Genomic DNA, 21,392 nt, shown 5'->3' on the forward strand with positions numbered 1-21,392 from the left:
TTCTGCTGTCTTTCCTCTCCGCAAGAGACCTACTTCTGTGTACCCTGTCTTTTTTATAGACTTTCTGTTCTGTTTTCTCATTGGTTGTAAACCCAACCACATGACCTCCTTGTCACTGCCTGTCTGTACAGACTCCAGGTCTTCTATGGTTGGTATTGAGGTTAAAGGCGTGTGTCTGCCATGCTGGCTGTGTCCTCGAACACACAGAGATCTACCTAGCTCTGCCTCCTAAGTGCTGGGATTAAAGATTAAAGGCGTGCCCCCCCCCCCCAGCTTCTGCTTTGGCTTGCTCTGACCCCAAGGCAACTTTATTAACCTACAAATAAAATCACATTTCAATACAAATAAATATCACTATACAGTTTTTATGTTATTATCAGTTAATGTTACCAAAAGGGCATTGTGGGGCACCGAATATAGCTCTTTTGGTAGAGAGCTTTCCTACCATGCAGGAAACCCTGAATTTGATTCCCGCACCACATAAAACTGAGTATGGTGGCACACCTTTTGTAATCCTAGTACTTGGGAGGTAGAGGCAGGAGAACCAACTCTTCACAGTCATCCTCAGCTACATAGCAGGTTGGAGGCCAGCCTGAGCTACAATGAGACCCTGTCTCAAAAAAATAAAAAAATAAAAAACACCCCTCCCAACAAAGTGTGAAATTGTACTTTTCTCTATAGATGTTCATGCTGTGTGCTTGTTAATATTGTTTGTTCTTTGCATTTTTACCATAATTTGAGCTGGTGAGTACCTAGTTAAGAAACAAATTCAGAAAACATGGACATTATGTTTGAAGAGCTAGTATAAGAGAGTAAGAGGTGACTGTGGTTGATATGGGCCTGATGTGCCAACTCAGGGCCCTCTTCCTAGCTCCCCTGCGTCTCTGTAGTTCCTAATGCATGTCTGCAGCATTTAAGATGCCTTTCAGCATCATGTGTGATACTCTTTTTTTTTTTTTCTTTCGGTTTTTCGAGACAGGGTTTCTCTGTGTAGTTTTGGTGCCTGTTGTGGATCTTGTGCTGTAGACCAGGCTGGCCTCGAACTCACAGAGATCCGCCTGTCTCTGCCTCCTGAGTACTGGGATTAAAGGTGTGTGCCACCACTACCCTGCTCATGTGTGAGACTCTAAAGCTTAAGTGCTAGCATACTGACTAATTTCTTTTTCTTAATTTCCAGGGAATAATAAGTCACAAAGGGAGGAGCTGGACTCTATCCTCTTTCTTTTTGAAGTAAGTTTTGGTTATTATTATTATTATTATTATTATTATTATTATTATTATTTTAGCTTTTATAAAGTCCTTGTTAAAAATAAGATATTTTATTTGATCCTTAATTTTACCTGAAGACAAATAGATATGACTGTGCATGTCTGTACCCTGCCCTCTACCTACTTTTACAACAGAGACTGCTAAAAATGTTCATGTGATTTTTCTTTTTAAAAAATGTGCATAAAGTTTCCCTTGTATGAACAACTAGATGTAAAGGTACTAGTTGGAAGAGTAAACACATTTTAAATAGTAATAGCTTTTGCTGCTTTCCTTTTTATATGAACTTTTATGTGAGTTTTACATAATGTTCTCTGTCCCCAAACTATAGGTGACCTGTCTTACTGACATGTGAATCTGACATACAGAAACTCAGTTTTTCCACATATACATGGAATATTTTAAAAATTATTTATTTTTATGTGTATGGATGGGGGTGTGTTGCCTGCATGTGTGTCAGATCACTTAGATGGGTGCTAGATGCCTTGTGTGTGCTGGGATTGTACCTGGGTGTCTCTTGAAGAATGGTCAGTACAGCTCTTAACCACTGAGACTCTCCAGCCCCTCAATAAATTATTTTTGACATTGATGGGGTTATGCTTTTTGCGTATCTATGTCTCTGTGTACGTAGGTAGTCTTTAAAACTGGAATGATGTTTGGCTGTGGGTTTTTTTAAAAATTAAATTAGATTTTAGTTGTGTGCATGTGCATAGCTGTGCCACAGGCACACCCACAGCAAGCATATGAATGAAGGCCAGATGACGGTCTGCTATAGTAAATTTCCCCATGTGGGTCCCAGGATTTCACTCCGCTTGTCAGGCTTGATAGAAGGGGCCTTTACCTGCTGAACTGCTTGGCCAGCCCCTTGGCAGTGTTTTTACTTTTGAATGTTTTTGAGACAGGGTCTCTCCATGTAGCCCTAGCTGTTCTAGAACTCCGTATAGACCATGCTGGTCTGGAACTTGAAGAGATGTGCCACCACATCTAGCTTTTGGCAATGTGTGTGTGTGTGTGTGTGTGTGTGTGTGTGTGTGTGTGTGTGTGTAATATAAAATTCTTACTCAAATGTACTAGGCAGGTGCTAGATTATGAACACCAGAAAAACTAGACTCAGCTACAGATTAATAAATTATAAGTTAAGAAAAACATTTACTTACTTATTTGATATGTGTGTGCATATTTCACAGTGCCTATGTGGAGGTCAGAGGACAACTTTTGGGAGTTGGTTCTATCCTTCTACCAAGTGGGCTCTAGGAGCAAACTCAAGCACTTTTCCAGAGTAAACTACATACTGGACTCTCTAGATTATAAATTCAGAATGTTAATTATTCATAGTTTGAAGTAGTGTGTGCATAGTTTGGTGTAAGAAGATAAACTGAAGCTGGGCAGTGGTAGCACACACCTTTAATCCTAGCACTCAGGAGGCAGAGGCAGGTGGATCTCTGAGTTTGAGGCCAGCCTGTTCTACAGAGTGAGTTCTAGCACAGCCAGGTTACAAAGAGAAACTCTGTGTCAAAAATGAATGAATGAGTAAATAAATATAAAAAGAAAAGTGTGTGTGTGTGTGTGTGTGTGTGTGTGTATACACATACCTGTGAAGGGCAGAAATCAACTTTGGGGCTTAATGATATGCACCTTTAATCCTAGCATTCTGGAGGCAGAGGCAGGCAGATCTCTGTGAGTTTAAGGGCAGCCTGGTCTATGCAGAGAAACCCTGTCTTGAGGAGGAGGGGGGGGGGGAGGGGGAAGGGGAGGAGGAGGAGGAGGAGAAGGAGGAGAAGGAGGAGAAGGAGAAGGAGGAGAAGGAGAAGGAGAAAAATAGTATTACCTGGCTCCAGGGATGGCTCAGTAGGTAGAGCACTTGCCACACAAGACTGACAATCTGAGTTGGGATTCCTCAGAACCCACTTGAAAAGCCAAATAGGGTAGAGGAAATGTCTAAAATCCCATCATACCCCAGGGCTGGGGATTTAGCTCAGTGGTAGAGCACTTGCCTAGCAAGCACAAGGCCCTGGATTCAATCCTCAGCTCAAAAAAAAAAAAAAAAAGGTGGGGGGCAATCCCAGCATACCCCTACTGGGAGATAGAAGAGTGACACAGGAGAATTACCAGAAGCTCTCAGGCCAGCTTACCTTGTATACATCAAAGTGAACAGGAGAGACTCTGCCTTAATCTAAGTAGAAGGTGAAGACTGACATCTGAGATTGAGATGTGAATGTATGTCATGGTTGGTGTTTGCACACACACACACACACACACACACACACACACACACCTACTGCTACATGTACTCTTGAGTAATTTGTTGTGTACTTTTGTTTGGTTTTGAGTGTAACAGAAGCATCGTCATGGCATACTATCATCTGTGACTTGTGTAGTGCTCCCAGCTTATTTCTAATAGTTATTCCACAATTTAAAATTCAGCTTTAATTTATCCATTAGGTGTTTTTTTTTTTTCTTTGTCTGTAGATAATGGCCAACTTTTTCAGTGGTCATTTTTTTTTTTCATGCAATACACTGGCTTAGCCTTATATTACATTTGCAAATAGAAGTGATAAAAATAATCATTATATTTTTATCTCAAAAAGAGTTTTACTTATGTTCATGTTTCACCAATAAGACTAATATATTCTGTAATTTTTAGTAGCTTCTCTATCAGATTATACAAGCTTGTTTCCATTTCTAGTGTGGTCAGATTATTTGAAAACAAATAGATGGGTTTTTACATTTTCAAGTTTCTCTTTTCTCTGTATTAATTAGATGATGACTCTTGTGCATTTCAATTCTAGATATTTCAGGAACTAATACTTTGCTGGCATTTAAGGATTTGTATTTTTTGTTGTTTTAGCTAATTTAATTTTTACATACTTAAAAATTTTATTTAAAATTTTCATATAATATATTTTGATCATATTCATTCTCTTCCCATAACTCCCCTCTCCCTACCTAACCAACTTCATGTTCTTTCTCTTTCTTAAAAAAAATCAGGCACCCCACCCTACCCCATCCCACCCCACCCCAAACAGCAGCAATAATGGAATCCCAACAACTGTGGGTTCTGTTTTGTGTTGGATAGCTACTCCTGAGCATGAGGCTTGCCTTAGAAGATGGCTGATTGAAGAGGACTCATTTTCCCTCTTCTTGCAGATACCAATTGCAGACAGCTTCTTGGTTAGAGGTGTGACTTCGTGCCCACTTCCCCTCCTTCATGCTGGGTGCTTTGTATTTTAGATCTGGTAATTGTAACATCTAAAGTGTTTAGTAGTTTAAATCTGTTGGTTATCTTTTCCAACACAGTGGCTTCTTCTCTTGCATCTGTTGTGAGATCATACAGATTTAATTTTTGTTAAGCCTTTCTTTTTCTACATGGATTTGTTTCAGCTTTTGGCAGGAATTTAGGAGTGGTTTCAATTAGAATTATTTTATATTCCTTTGAGAGTTACTACTGGGATCTCAGGATGAATACCCAAAACTTCTGAGGGTAGGGCTCAGGGGCTGGAAGGACCGACATCTGTCCATTACAGTGTTGGTGTGGGAAGCAGCCACACCGATTATCTATATCTATATCTGTAGGTAGATATAGATATAGATATAGATATAGATATAGATATAGATATATAGTCTCTGTTAGTTTCTCTGAGTCCTCAAAACCATGCAAAGCTTTAAGAGTTGTATTTGTTGTTATATCTCTTGGAACTAGTTGTTTCAAAGGAAGCCTGCAGAGGCCTAAGTCCTTGCCTTCCCACAAAGGAAGTTTGATGCCTTCCTTCCTGTCCAGAGATTCTGTACTGGGGAGGAAGCTATTAGGGATGCATTACTATTTACAGATAATTAGTTGCCTATATAGAAGAACAAATATATATTATTCAAAGCATCATAAAACTTTCACTTTGCATAGTAAATATGGGTGAATGATGAACTTGTATTTCTTTTGTTTATGCTCTATGCTCTGCTCTAGCTTTATAAGTTAGCTTGTAATTTGTATGTTTCATTCTGGGCACCAAGCAACTTCATTGCTGCTTCCTACATTAGAAGTGGTTTATGAGGGTTCTGAGGCGAATACTCATCAACGTGTAAATAATTGAGAAAGGCTTCTTTTTAAAGTGGTAGAGTTATTAATATGTTAAATTACAGAAGCGATCCTGTTCAGGGATATTCTATAAATAAGAAATGGGTTGGAAGAAAGTAGAGAACTAAGAGAGTTATGGAGACCTGGAGGAGGACTGTGTAAGAGAGCTATATCTTCCTTGGTAAGGGGCGAAGTGCTGGGACAACTTTGGAAGTGGAAGCAATGGTTTCACAGTGATATAAACTGTGGGATAGTACAGTTTTCTGGTGGAGTACGTGATGGGCAACTCAGGTTGGCAGCTCAGGTCATGAGTTCCAGGCTGTAGATGGTTGTACAGAGATGGAATCTGTTTGCCTTTACTTCCAGTTGGAGCACACATACCTCTGGAAGATGACCTGGCTACCTCTACTTGTAGTATCACTTAGGATTTCTGTTCCTGTTGGTTCATGGAGATGATTATCATCTTTTTGTTTTTTTTTTAAAATTTGTTTTATTGTTATTGTGGTTATGACTAAATTTTTATTCTTCTTTGAAAAGCATTTGTCTGTCATTGCTGGTTGTTCCAAATGGAGATGTAGGATCTCAAAACACATTTAATTGCCATCTTATGTCAAAGGATGAATCTCTCTTGCCCACCTGTTTCCAAATAACCAATCAGAAGCTTAATATTATTTAAAAACTGTTTGGTCTATGTTTATTGTTAGCTAGCTCTGACATCTTAAATTAACCCATTTCTATTAATCTATGTATTGCCACGTGGCTGTGTCGTTACCAGTCTGCTGTCATCTTGTTCCTTGGGTGGCTGGATGGTGTCTCCTTGACTGCCCTTTTCTCCCTGCATCTCTCTTGGATTTCCCACCTGGCTCTTATCTTGCCTTCCAGAACAGCTACTTTATTAACCAATAGTAGCAACACATATTCACAGCATACAGAAAGACCATCCCACAGCAATCTTACATTGATCAGAATCTCTCTTACAAGGACCATTCTGTTTAATCCTTTCCTTCTGAACTAGATTATGTGTTTCTAGGTTGGTTTTCTGTGTTGCTATTGGTGATCTCATGTAGGCCTTTGACCTCTGAGTTGCATTCCCATTTTTTTTTTTAAAGAATCATTTATTTATTATGTATACAGAAGAGGGTGCCAGATCTCACTACAGATGGTTGTGAGCCACCATGTGGTTGCTGGGAATTGAACTCAGGACCTTTGGAAGAACAGTCAGTGCTCTTTACCTCTGAGCCATCTTTCCAGCCCACATTCCCAGTTTTTAAAGATTTTATTTTTAATTGTGTGCGTGTGTGTGTGTGTGTGTGTGTGTGTGTGTGTGTGTGTGTCTGTCTGTCTGTGTGTCTGTCTGTCTGTCTGTCTGTCTGTCTGTGTGGGTTTGTGCTTGTGAGTATAGTCCTTGTAGAGGCTGGGAGAGCCCATCAGTTCTGGAATTTTTACCAGATATGTGTGCTAAGAACTGAATTCAGGTCTTCTGCAAGAGCAGTATGTATTCTTAACTTCTGAGCCATCTCTCCAACCTCTGTTTCTCAGTTTTTATAGAAGAAAGGTTGGGAGGTCTGTGGAGTTAGGTGACCTGTCTCAGGTTGCATATTTACCATGTAGTAGCCCAGGGACTTACCTGTGTTTATAACTCATGGCCATGATGTGAGTTCCACCACCATCCTACACACCTCTATTTTGAAACATCCTACCATTGGAGACTCTGGATGTTTTCAAGCCACATTCTGCAGGATATTTCTGTCAACTGGTTCCCGTTCTGATACTTCATTCATTTATCAGATGTTCCATGTACATACTACATGCCAGGTGCAGGTCTGACTACTGTCAACAGCAGTAAGCAAACAGATGGAGCCTTCAGTCCTTTTGAAGCCTGTGCTAATATTCATGGCAAGCTGAAGAGTTAAATGGGAAGAATCAACTTATATCAGAACTCTAGTAATGACCTCCTGAGTTAAGAGGACCTGCCTTTTTCAGAGTTATCATTTGGTGGTGTCACTTGAGGAAGTTACCTACACAGGGGAAAGAAAGGATGCTTAACACGGTGAGGAACCTGATGACTGGGCTCAACTTTATACTGTCTTCTCCTGAGAACCCTCTAGATGCAGCCCCCAAGAGGTTATTTTTAGTGATACATAGGATGTGTTTTAATGAGATATGATCAGGCACCCTGATATGACTATACTGAAGAAGGAGGTTTTATATTCACTCTCCCCCTAGAGCAGGAGGCGTGTCACCCGGGGTCTGTAGAGGTTTGCACAGACATGAAATCATCAGACACGGAGAGGGCTGAAAGCAGGAACTCCAGTGTGTTCGTGAGAATGCTTAAGCAAGGTGAGCACACTAAACAGAAGTTAGGGTTGTGGAGTTTGAGTCATCTGAGATGACTCTAGGCTGGTTGTTCACATCTGGCCACTGAGTGATTCAGGAGGAGGCTCAAGTCTCAAGAGTGTAAGAGCATAAGAAGGGATTTGAGATTGGTTGGTCTTAGGCCCTTTCTACAGGAATTAGCTAACTCAAAGAGGGCCAGTCCTTCCCTTCAGTGAGGCCATAGACCATTAATATAAAGCAGTCTGCCACCTTGAATTCCACCCCTTTCCAGCAGAGAAATAGGATGATTTTTGCAAGTAGTATAAATTTATTAAGAAATAAGAAAAATTCTTAAATTTGGTAGCAGGGAATTTCTTCACCCCCATACTTGATTGAAACACACATAGAAGAGGTTTACAAAGCCTATGTGTGCCCCGGCACTAGAATTCCACCCACCCTTAGATCCACAAACCCTCACCTACACATCACAGAGTTTGAAGTCATGGATAAACACAACACTTGATTTCCAGATCCTTATTCTAAATTTTATCAAAACTATCTCCCAGATTAAACCTCATTTTAATCTTACCATTATCCTTCTAGACACCAGAATGGGCTCTTTATGGTCTGTAAATTGAGACCAAGCTGGTCTGCCCTGCAGAGTCCTTCACCCCTGGGTGGCAGTGGGGCTTTCTCCTCATTTGCTGTTGTCCCTCTGGGGAAGCGCTCCCTCAGCTCCAGGCTACTTTGCCATGCGTGTCTTTTGCTATCCCTTCTCTGCCTTTTAGATGAGGTGCCTTTCTTTCCAAGGACTTTGACCCTGTTCATCCGGCCCACTTTTTCTGGCACTGTTCAAACTCACTGAGTTCTCCTGGCAAGTGTTGCTGGGGTGAGGGGTGAGGAGTGCTCTTTCTTCTAGTGAACTTGTGTAATAAGCCATAGTGTGTGACCATTTGTTTGTTAGCTCTTAATGTAGCTATGCCTTAGCCTCTTAACGAGGCCATAAAGTTCCCCAGCCCAGCAGCCATTACTTACAGTTCTTTGTGACCCTATGGTGATTTGCGCTTGTTAATATTTATTGTTTGATTAAAGTCTCTTAAATTCTCAGCCTCTGTCCATTGTAGTTGTTTGGTATTTTGCATTATTGCATTCTTCCCCCCACCTAGAAGTTGCTAGATAAAAGAGACAGGGGTTGGAGATGTCTAGGTCTAGATCAGCTTGACAGCAATAAGCTAGTGACCTTGATAGAGCACTTAAACCGTTCTTTGCTTTGGTTTCCATAGAGAGTCAGGGGTAGGAGGAGGTGAGCCTTGCAGTCTCTCCCAAGTGTGTTAACCTGCAGAACTGCAACTGAGCGTTGTTTGAAGTGTCCATACAAGTTCATGGAAAAGTCCTTTTTTTAGTATGAGGTTTAGTCTTACTCTTCCATTTTGTTTTAAATTTTAAAATGATTTGACTCTGGTTAGAGTCCAGTTTATTAAATTTTATCTATTTTATATGTGTGTATTATCTATTTTAAATTATTTAATTTATTTATGTGTATGAATGGTCTTCTGCATGTACGTATGTATGTGTATATATGTATGCCTATCATGTGTTGTAGAGAAGCTGTGGGGTCTCCCAGCAACTTCCCCTGAAAGGTCATTCCTCTTTGCTAAACACAGGGTTAGATTTTCATCTTACTGTAGGCCTGTCCTTTTGTGGGAGAGGACTTCCAAGAGTTAGGGTTTTACTGTAGTAGACTTCCTGGGCTTCTTGTTAGTTCCAAAGTGTCATGGCTAAGGCCTGAGTATTGCTCAACTTCCATGGAGCAAGGGAACATGGCATCAAAGCAACTTTCTGTAAAGAAATTGAAAAGCCATGCAGATTTCATTCTTTTGTTTTCATGCTTGCTTTGAGATGAAAATGGCATTAAAATAATGGCAAATCAAATTACTTAGTACTTTATCACTCCACCACACTTCCAGCCCTTTTTCACCTTCCCCTCTCCTCCCAAGCTAAAGGATGCAGACTCTTGCTTGTCCAGGATGGGACTCCGTGTCTCTTCTCTGTCCCTCCTTTGGTGGAAAGGGAGCCTGGGCTGGGAGGCACTGAAGGGAGATGTAAATTGCAGCAGGTGAGCTGCACAGTGGGTTCAGGTGCCATTTGGGCTTCTTCCAGGGTACACAGAAGAAGGGCGCCGATAACCACAGGCACAGCTGTCTGTTTTCCTTCAGTACTCAGGCAGATGTTTGAGATTCACTCACTCCAGGCCTCCACGAGTGCATTTTCTTCCCTCTCCACAGATTGTGGGGATGTTGGGTCGATGGCAGGGTCTACATTTGCAAAGCCTTGCCCACATGGCTGTGTTGAGGAGTCACTGTGTGACCAGAGGTGAGCCTAGGGCTGCAGTGGGTTTTACATCCTCCTTTAGCAGATTTCCAGGTGAGCTTGTAGAGAGTGGGCTTAGCCTCTCATGGTTCCTCCCAAGTAAGGGAAAGAGTTGTAAGGACTTTCCTGATAGCAGTCACATGACTTGTCCCAGCATGGTGCCAGGAGCTTTGCAAGTAAGGTGAAACCAAAGGCTGGCCTTCATTCCCATGACACTGCTTTGGATTTGAATACCACCCAGTGCTTGAATGTTGATTTTTATTGTAGTAATCTCTCCCATTGACTGGATACTGGGGACATGTTCAAACATAGGACCTATGTCTTTTTTTTTTTTTTTTTTGTAACATGGTTATTCTGATGTCTGCTTTTGTTTGTGAACTCAACAGACTGGGAGGTAGAAAGATATAAATGTTTAGTTTATTATGGACATAATTTGTTTATTATATTGTGGTGTGTTAATAATTTGAATTAGAGCACCAAATTCTGAGGGGAAAGTGTCTGTTCCAGTGGATAAAGTACCCTCCACACTGCAGGCTGCAGTCTCTCTCATGAATTGAGACCTAGAGGTGAAAAACTTGGGATTGGCCCAACAGAGTGTACTGAATTACTCCGTTCACCTTGGAGGAAGGGAACCCGGAGACAAGATGTTTGTGGAAGTCTGAAATTACAATCTTGTGATTGATTATCTGCTGTAGCACAGATGCCCTCCCTATTCCAGGGTGGCAGTGGCTGGCCTGTGGTAACTGACACCCTCAAAGATCATGTAGACCTCCGTTAGGAAATGCACACATGAATCCTTTCAAGATAATGGAAAAAAACACATCAAGACCTCATGACAGGGCATTCACAGTACCCAGTGAGCACACTGTGTTGTGTTAGAACAGAGCACATGTTCTCTTTTTACAGTGATCTCACACTGATGTTGAGACCTTGTCTGTATAAACTGGCTTCTTAGAAGAGAGTTGCACAGATGCCTGTTGTCTTGTAAATGTTCTCTGGCTTTTTTTGTGTGGATGTATAGCACGGTAGCTGTTAGAGGGTGACACCTAGTGTTTGATGTGCATGTGACATGGGATGGGAAGGAAAGAGCTGACTTGAAGCCTTCCTTCCCAGCCCTTGATCCTGCAGACCTGGGCATTCACTGAATGAACTTGAGCTAGCCTGCAGGTCTTTAGTACGCTAGAGTCCTTGAGGGAAGGATTTAAATTTTAAGTTTCTGGGGTGGAGAGAACCAAGTTACAGCATTTTGTGCAGACTTTGTTATTTCTCTCTCCTTGCTTATGCAGACTCTCCAGTGAATTTTTTAAAATAAAAAATTGGCATAGAAAGGATAGCCAGTTAATTATGCTAGTACAAAAGTAGAAGAGAGAGAAAGATGTGGTAGTTTTTAGCCAAAAAGCAAAAGCCTTTATGACGTGGAGACTAGCATGGCAGCTGAGGCTGTGACTGACACTTCTTAGGTGAGTTTCGTGTGTACAAATAAAACTCTTAGAGCTGGGATTTCTTCAGGGCAAAGCCCACCTCTTATAACAGAATTCCATGCTACTAATGTGAGGATTTGTGAAATGTCTAGTGCAAGTTTTTTTCCCTCTTAGGGTTAGATCTGAACATCAATGTGCAAGTGGAAAGATAAACATATGAAATGTGTCATGTTTCTGCTTCCAAGGCTTTCAATGTTGCAATGTTAATGCATAATGAAAGGGTTTTAAATTCATATGTTAGAACCTACTGGGACTGTTTTCTCTTTCTGTCTGTGGTTTTGCATATCTTGTGCTGGTTGCTCCCTGCCCAGCCTCTTGCTGTCTAGTCTGTAGGCGGCAGTCCTCTGCTCTCTGTCCCTCACCATGACTCTCCAGGGCTCTCATGGAATGCAGCTCTGCTTCCATGACCTTCAGAGCTGTGAGCACACTCTCAGTGCTCCTCCAAGGACCTCTTCCTCTGACCTCTGCCTCCTCATGCCTGTCAGCCCCTGTCACCTCCTCATGCTGTCCTCAGACCAGCATAAAAGCTTTTTGGGGGTGGGGGGCACTGTTTACTCTTCCTGAAATGCCCTTCTCTTGTAGTCTCAGCTCTTTGTTTCTTCAAGATCCTGTTCAGTGGTATTTCTGCCTTTCCCCCTGAGATTCTAACTGTCAAAGCAGAAATGGTGTCTTTGGTCAATCTTTGATCTCTCACATGGTACCTGGCACAGAATGAGCACTTAACAAGAATATTAATTAATTAATTCGACAGATAATTTAAGCCTGTACCCTCTGAATGATCCATTTATTGAATTCATTGTTTTCTGTGGGTACATGTGCATACATGCGTTATGAGTAGTTCTCTGTGTTTTATTGACAAGTTGTATGTATTTAAAAGCCATTTCTAATGAACTTGGTCTTTTTTTGGGGAATTTAACCTGCTTATACTTAAGCTTTTTGTGAAATAATGAACATTTTTTTACCTTTATCTTTGTTTTGGGAAGAGTCACTGCTTTTGGATTTGTGGAGTATGCTTTGCAATTTGATAGGTATAATTTATATTTTCTTTCATCCCAGTAATTATCTTTAAATTAATGAAACAGTATCATCCATTTTTTTCTATATCAAGAATAAGATGTTTAATAGTAGCCCTGTTCTTTTTAACCCTCTATGTCTTTTGTAGTTCTCATTTCTCAACATTTTAGGCAATTTATATCCATGTTATTTTGTGGTGATATTTTAGTTGCACTGAAGTGTGGTGATTTTTTTTTTTTTTGTATATTAATAAATAAAGTTTGACTGGAGATTAGAGGACATAGCCAGCCATTTTTAAGTAAACATAGAAGTCAGGCAGTGGTAGCACATGCCCTTAATCCAATCACATGGCAAGCGGGGTCTCTGTGTGTTCAAGGACATACTAGGGAACAGCCAAGCGTGGTGACAAATGCCTTTAATCTCAGTACCAACCATAGAGACCTGGAGGTCTGTACACACAGGCACAAGTGAGGTAGCTGGACTAAAGAGCTAATGAGAGGGCAGAACAGCAAGGCAATCAAAGCCTGGGTAAATAGGAAGTAGTTCTCTTGGGAAGCTACAGTGGCTCTCACTATTTCCCTGATCTCTAAGACGTTCACCCCTGTATTTGGCTCTATGTTTCTTATTTAATAAGACCATTTAGAAATTCAAGTACATTATTTTATTACAGTATTTTTCAGATGCTGTTTCTCTCATGTTAAGTGATTTGGAAAATCTATTTTTATTAGCATGTTAAATACCAGTTATGTAAACAGCCCACTGCTGTAGGATTTTTGTTTCTATATTCTTGTTAGGGAATTACTTTGTTTAATATTTGTTGCTAGAATATGAATTATGTACTTCATTGAGGAAGGGAAGATCGTGGCTGTTGTGCTTCTAGCTCAGGAACACCTTTCCTTGTACTTCAGATATGTATAAGCATATATAGGTGACTGCATAATTTTCAGACCATTGCATCCCTCTCCTTTGATGTATGTATGTATCAAGGGAGCTGTACTTTGCTGCAGATAATTTACCAGGGACTGCATTGTTGTGTAGGCCCTTGGTTTGCTTTGGGTTTCTGTTGTCCTTACATTCTCTCTGCATCCTGATGCCCACTCAGTGGCTCGTGATCAGTTTACCACACTGTCCTTTGGAACTCACTGCTGATGGTCAGCCTGATTGTTGTTTTTTGATGAACATTTTCTGTTTGATTTTGTCTAGTGCTTTTCACTTTGTACTGAATTTACAACTTTAAGTGTGTTTTGCTCTTTTATGTGGTTCTGGGGAGTTTGTGATGCATGTTGTTGTGGCACATGGGGTATTCTATAATAGTCTAGATTCATGCTATTTATGCTTTCCATCTTCATGTAGTTAATGTTATCTGACTTCAGAAGGTTATTTAATAATACATCTGTTTTTTACTTTATACATTAATTTTTTTAAGTTTTCATCATCTCTAATATCCACTTGAGTCTTTAAGAAACTGAATTAGAAATGCAAAACCAGATTATCCTTTACTGTGTTTATGTTTGAGGAGGCATTTCCATTACTCTGTAGGATGGTCTCCCCTGTGAGACCATCATTCCAGCTGCACTGGACTTTCTTGGGAGAGAGTCACCCCCACACTTTTTTGCTGCTTTAAGTAAACTTAAGTAGACAATAATCTTTCTCATTTGATACTGTTGCCTTTATAGGTCTTCATTGATATGTCTTCCTTTAATTTAAAAATTATGTTCCATACTTATTTTAGATGTCTTTTATTGAAATTTAAGTTCAAGTTTCTTACAAATTTTAAGAAACTGTTTTCTTCTGGGCTAAGAAAAATATTGTCTCTTAAGCAATGACCTAATCATGTATTAAGATTTAAAATGTTTGGAGACACATTTAGTTTTCAGTTATCTTTTTTAAATGCCATTTAATGCTACCCTACTGTCTTAGGGTTTTTATTGTGTGAAGAGACACCATGACCACAGCAACTCTATTTTTTTTAAAAAGATTTATTTATTTACTTATTTATTATGTATACAGTATTCTATTTACATGTGTCCTTGCAGGCCAGAAGAGGGTACCAGATCTCATTACAGGTGGCTGTGAGCCACCATGTGGTTGCTGGGAATTGAACTCAGGACCTCTGGAAGAACAGACAGTGCTCTTAACCACTGAGCCATCTCTCCAGCCCCAAAGAGAAGTTATTCTTTTTTTTTTTTAGCTGAGGACCGAACCCAGGGTCTTGAGCGCTTGCTAGGCAAGCGCTCTACCACTGAGCTAAATCCCCAACCGACCACAGCAAATCTTATAAAGAAAATATTTAATTGTAGTGGCTCACTTACAGTTTTCAGAGATTCAGACCATTATCATCATGACAGGGAACATGGCAGTGTGCAGGCAGATGTGGTACTGGAGAGGTAGCTGAGAGTCCTACATCTTGCTGACAACAAGAAGTTGACTGAGACACTGGACAGTATCCTAAGCATAGGAAACCTCAAAGCCTGCCCCCACAGTGACACATATCATCCAACAAGGCCATAGCCACTCCAACAAAGCCACACCCCCTAATAGTGCCACTCCTTGTGAAATTATGGGGGCCAGTTACATTAAAATTACCACACCTACCATGTTAGGGTTGTTGCATGAATCCTAAATGGCCTTATAATAAAAACCTGGAGCCAGATATGAGGGTGAAAGCTGAAAGATCAGAGAAGCTGAGCAAGCCACAAGCAGGCCTCTTACCTTACCAACTCCTCAGCCTAAAATAGACCAGGTTCCTGTCTCCTTCACCTTTTTTTTTTAAGCTGAGGATCGAACCCAGGGCCTCGTGCTTGCTAGGCAAGCAAGCACTCTACCACTGAGCTAAATCCCCAACCCATCCTCCTGCCTTATATTCCTTTCTCTGCCCAGCCATATCATTTCCTGTCTCAACCTTCCTAGTACTGGGTGTGTGATCCCAAGTGCTGCAATTAAAGGTATGTACCACCACTACATGGCTGTTTCTCTTTCAGACTGAATTAATTTCATTTAGCCCCGTGTGTCCTTGAACTCACAGAAATCCAGGCAGATCTCTGCCTCTGCCACCAGTGCTAGGATTAAAGCTACCACTGCCTGACCTTTGAGGCTAACTCTGTGTTTGGCTTTTTCCTCTGATCAGGCAAGCTTTATTTCCTAGATTACAAACAATATATCATCACGTAGGGTAGTATTTCCTCCCTTGCCTGTGTGTGTGTGTGTGTGTGTGTGTGTGTGTGTGTGTGTGTACTAAAACTAGAATTACTTTCATTTCTTTTTGTGATTTTTCACTCACCTATTTGTTCATGCTTATTAGGAAATACTGTATGCTGGGTACTGGTTCTGATGTTTAGGATACAAGATGTATCTATCACTAAAGTGTGGGTCCTTTCTCCCAGGTAATCCAGCAATAATGGCAGAGTAGGCCTTATGCCTATCCACCTGAGAAGAATGCTGGTAGAGGAGGGTCTTTTGGAAGTGGTCTTATTCCAGGAGGTAAAATTTGAGTTTGGTGTTTACAGTGACCAATAGGGATCTGACAATAGGGAGCTCTTGCTCCTTGACAGCATGCTGACAGACTGAAAGTAGTAGAAGGGATTTCTGGTATAAGAAAACCAGCAATTTTCAATAAAGCTAAAATGTATTCATGTTATTCTATGGACTGGGATTTGTTTGTTTATTTGTTTTTTTATTTATTTAGCACCCAAAGCACAGCCTTCCCTCCCTCCTCTCCTTCCACCCCCTCCCCCAATCCTCTACCCCTAATCCACTCTTCCTCCATATTCTCTCAGAAGGGGCAGGCTCCCTGTGGGCATCAGCAAAGCATAGCATAGCAAGCTGCCATAAGACCAAGCACCCCTCCTTGTATTCAGGCTGGACAAGGCAATCCAGCATATTCATTTTATTTTTAAGATTATCTGTTTGTTCATGTTAGCTCTGTCTCTCTAGAATTTAAAGGTTCTAAACAGCTACTGGTCACCAGTGAAACTATTCTGTCTGTGTAAGAGTTGAGTTATTTTCATTAACTGACGAGAATCCACCAGATAATAGCAAAAATGTTGTCTGTCTGTAGGTTGACATGGAAGCATGTGTGGCGTGCGTGTGGGCTCTATGTGCATGGGTCCCTCTTAAGCCAGATTGGTTGTGCAGTCCAGGCACCTGCAGAATGCTCTTGTGAAAGGACTGCTAATTCTCATTCTTCACTTTCTGCACATTGTTACCCCCAAGGTCACAAAGCTGAGATGTCTGCTCTTTTAAATGAAGTCTTCTGTTTTCTCCCAGGGCAGCATCTTCTGTACGCACACCATTGTGCCCTACAGCTGGCCTGGGGAAGGGTTGCTCCCTACTCTCTAGTCTCACACTGAACAGGTTTAGTTGGTTGTTTCAGGTAGATAACTGGTGTGTAACATCTTCCTCATTCTTTGCTGCCCTACTTTCCACGTAGACTTAGAATCAAGTGTGAATCGACTTGGGTTATGCTGCAATCATCTGGTAATAATTTGGTAAGAAAAGTTTTCCATCTAAATTAAATGAAGACTGGAATTTTAAAGTTCACTGTGGCATCTTGTATAAACTCCAACTTATGTTTCATATTATTCCTGGTCATGCAGTAGGTTCTGAAGAAAAAGTAGCTACGGATAATCAGTTAAAAGAATGACAGATTCCCTGATGTGCTGATCGGTAGTAATACCTAATTTTGATTTTGAGTGTGCTGTAATGGATTACCATATAGATGCAGCTGAGCACTGAGCATTAAACAGAGTCATGTGTTTTCCAGAAAAATCATATTTATTCACACTGTGTGGCTTTCTTGAAATATTTTTTTATTTTATTCTCCAGTGAAACTACAAACAAGATGTCAATAACTTATGAGGCATTCACAGCAGTATAGCTTAGAATATCAGCTGCAGTACAAGAAATGCCAGATTGCATTTGTCTCACCAAAGAGAGGCTTCATCTGGAACTTCCGAGGCACAGGCTTAGCATTTAGACTAGATAGTTGTGTTTGGATTTATATTTATTGACCCTCATAGGACTTAATCCATAAAAAACAGCCCTCACAATGTTAGTGTATGGGAAGAAGTGGCAGTATGGATATTGTTTCAGTCTCTGAATTGTTGTATGAAGTTTTGTCATTTAAGGATATATTCTTTTAAAAGAATTATCTTGTGTGTGTGTATGTGTGTGTGTGTGTGTGTGTGTGTGTGTGAGTGCATGTGCCATGGAGCACATGTGACAGTCAGAGGACAACTCGTGGAAGTTAATACTCTCCTTCCATCATGTAGGTCCTGGGGATGGAACTCAGGCTGTCAGGCTTGGTAGCAAGTGCATTTCCATTCATCCATCTCACAGGTCCTTTTAGGATATTATTACCTCAAACATTAGACATGATGTTTCCTATCTAAACCTTAGAGAATATTTCTTAATGTCTTTAAAGTAGACCCATTTATAAATCTGAATTATTTTGAGAAGTAACAATGATTGTCATGACCTTAAGTGAATTGGAGATGATTTTTGTTGCAGACTTAGACAGTATGCAGACATGTTTATTCACATCTACTTGATGCATTTTCTGTTTTCTTATGAGTGTGTGTGTGTGTGTGTGTGTGTGTGTGTGTGTATGCGCATGCAATTTTTTTTTTTTTTTTTTGAGACAGGATTTCTTTGTGTAGCCCTGGCCATCCTGGAACTCACTCTGGAGACCAGGCTAGCCTCATACTTAGAGATCCTCCTGCCTCTGCCTCCTGAGTGCTGGGATTAGAGGCATGTGCCACCACCACCCAGCCTGTTTTCTCACATTAAAAGGTACTTTTCTTAGTTACATACTAATAAAAGAAAACCAACTAAAGAGTTAAAAATATGTATTTTGGAAACTGAGAAGTATGACTCAGAGCCAATTTGTTAAAAGTTGAAAGATTGAAGAGCAAAGGGAATGCTAGACATTAATCTAGATCAAGACAAGATCCACCCTGATTCTTTAATTAATTCACCTAGCACCTTCTTGAATAATGGTATCCAAAGGTGATCCCGCCGTGTTACTGGGAGCTACCTTTAAAGAAGAATTCAGAAGAAGCTCATTTTGCTCAAGCAAAATGACCTGTTAGGAAGCCACTTTCGGCTGAATTGGAAACAAAGCTAGGGGGCATCTGGGCTCCTGAAGTGGGGTACACTTATCTTAGTGTCCCAGCCTTTTAATCTGATGAGAGTAACCTAATTAATCATTTCAATATTACTGTGGCACACAAAAAAATGTGTTGTTCAGATTCCCCTTCAAGGATTTGCCACCTCTTACAAGAGTGGCATCCACTGATAGCCTCTGGCTGTTAGTGCCTCAGCCTTCCAGCTCACTCTCTTCTCCATTAGGCTGGAGTATAGGGTCTCACTTCTAGTTGTTTGGGCCTTTGCTCCAGAGCTCCCTCTGTTTCCTTCCCATTTCTTCTCCAGTGCTACTCTTCTGTCAACTGTTTCTAGTAACTCCATTGTAGTGTATTTTCCAAAGAACTTGTCTTGCAAAGATTCTTGTTAATTTGTTACCAGAGACACTGACTGACTTCCACCCTATTGTGGCTACAGGTGGCTCTTGAGTTGTTTGGTCTGGCAGCAGCCTAGACATGGAGTCCTTCATTTTAGTCCAGTTCCAGAGCTCCAGTTTCCAGCTGGCTGTGGCTGTTCATCTCTGTGGGCTCTTGCTCCCATGTATTGTATTCCACAGGCATGGTGTGGGGGAGTGGGGGGTACAGGGGCATTAAAGATTATATCCTTTTGGTAGGACAAGGCTTATGTGAGTTTTAATTGTCATCCTAAAAAGCAAGACTTCCTAAACTTTTTCTACTCATGATCCTCTTTTGTCAGAGAAATTTTTACTCTACCTCAGTTTTATAGGTATGAAATAGGTATCCAAATGAAACATTTATTGATAATAGATCACAAAGAAATTTATTTTAAAATAATTCTTTGATAAACATAGTTTTTACCATATATTAAAGGTAGAATCATATTTGCATATTAATAAGATAGATGTGCTTACTTTTTAAACTTAAGAATTAGATTTTAGCAGAGTATTTGAAATAAGATAGAGAATGTCTTCAGAGCTTTTCACAGTTGATCATTGTTTTTATTTTATGACTGTCAATGCTGAGGATGCCACTCTGCATAAATATGTAGTATAAAGTAGCGGAAATGCATTAAGGCCATTTCAGAAATTGCTAGAAATTCTGTCCTAATCTTGTGCCAAAGTTCATTTAATGATTTTGAACTTGACCAACAGTTTTAGGAATCAAGCTCATTAGTGCAATACGAACCAAAGATTCACTAATTTAATGCTTATGTTCTGAAGAATGTTTGTAGGAAATAATGAAATTCTTCGTTGCCTATAATTAAACTATTGTGTTTCTATATGAGCAAAAAACTTGTATACTTCATAAAGGCACTACAGTTCATAAACATACAGTAGTTTCAGATCTGAGCTTCGGTGTATGTTGTGTATTTTGAACCAAGTCTGCAGGGAAGTTGCGCAGTGCAATACGGTCAAGCACTGCTAGCCAGACCTTAGATTCATCCCATGTTTGATTTGAATTAGTTTTTGGTTGTTGCTTGTTCAGAAACCTTGGAATGTTGCCAACTTTTTGTAACTCCTACATGGTTAGGTGATGCCATTTGGAGTTGTACCCCATAGTTTAAGTAAGAAGCTGGCTTATAGAGAACTGACTTTTTAGGGATGAGATGTGGCTCACACTCACATAGCAACTATGAGGTTCTCAGTAGTAAGAACTGACTTTCACATCTTCTGATTCCCTTTTTAAATGTAATATTTACAGCTGTGCATGGTGGCCTACACCTTCAATCCTAGCACTCAGGGGACAGAGGTAGGTGGTTCTCTGAGTTTAAGGTCAGCCTGACTTACATAGTGAGTTCTAGGACAGCCAGGGCTACATAGAGAGAAATTGTCTAAAAAAAATTATTTGTATGTATGTGTATGTCTGTCTTAGTTAGGATTTCTATTACTGTGAAGAGATACTATGACCACAGCAACTTTCATAAAGGAAAACATTTAAGTGAGGTCACTCACTTACAGTTCAGAGGTTTAGACCATTATTGTCATGGTGGGAAACATGGCAGCATGCTGGAGAAGGAGCTGAGAGTTCTTACATCTTGATTCGTAGGAAACAGAAAGTGGTCTGAGACACTGGCTGTGCCTTGAGCATATATGGGACCTCAAAGCCCATCCCCATGGTTATACACTTCCTCCAACAAGGCCATACCTACCCCAGCAAAGCCATACCTGCAAATAGTACCATTCCTTGTGAGTTTATGGGGGCCAATTACATTCAAACAACCGTAGTGTCTATGTATGTATGTGTTTTTAAGTGTTCATTTTTGCACGCTTATGTGTGTGGCTGCAGGTGTGCACATGCCACAGTGTGCACCTGGAGGTCAAAAGACAGTTGTTGGTTCTTGCTTTCCACCTAGTTTGAAGCAAGCTTGCTTCACAGCTGCTTACCGCAAGTTAACTTCCAGAGCTTCTCCTGTCTCTGCCTCCCATCTCCCTGTAAGAATGCTGGGATTACAGACTCATGAATCTGCAGGATGCAAGAATAGGGATTTTCATCCCACAGTGATAAAGTATTACCAGTGCCAATAGATATATTTTGACTATTTGCAGTTTTCTGTATTAAAAAAGAGTAATTTCTGGGACAGTGAATTGGCTTAGTGGGCAAAGGTACGTGTTGCCAACCAGACAGCTCACTCCAGTCCCTGTAACCCACATGTGTAAAGAGAAAACTGACTCCCAAAGTTGTCCTCTATTATTACATTAAAAAAATATAGGGATTGTAAAACATCAGAAGCAAACTTCTGCCCTCCGGGGTTCTCCCATTGTGCTGTAAGCCTGT

At 40.5% G+C, this 21,392-nt stretch overlaps 1 protein-coding gene across 2 annotated transcripts in view; it reads left to right on the forward strand.

The window, feature by feature from the left end:
• Ralgapa2 (Ral GTPase activating protein catalytic subunit alpha 2) overlaps positions 1-21,392 on the forward strand; it is a 277,458-nt gene that overhangs the window by 33,835 nt on the left and 222,231 nt on the right. For both annotated transcript variants that reach the window (XM_036184593.1, XM_036184594.1), the window contains exon 3: positions 1,178-1,230. In XM_036184593.1, the coding sequence (XP_036040486.1) occupies positions 1,178-1,230 (53 nt within the window). The remainder of the gene's footprint in view (positions 1-1,177; positions 1,231-21,392) is intronic.

This window comes from Onychomys torridus, chromosome 4 (genome assembly GCF_903995425.1).
Source record: "Onychomys torridus chromosome 4, mOncTor1.1, whole genome shotgun sequence".
Classification (NCBI taxonomy): Eukaryota; Metazoa; Chordata; class Mammalia; order Rodentia; family Cricetidae; genus Onychomys; species Onychomys torridus.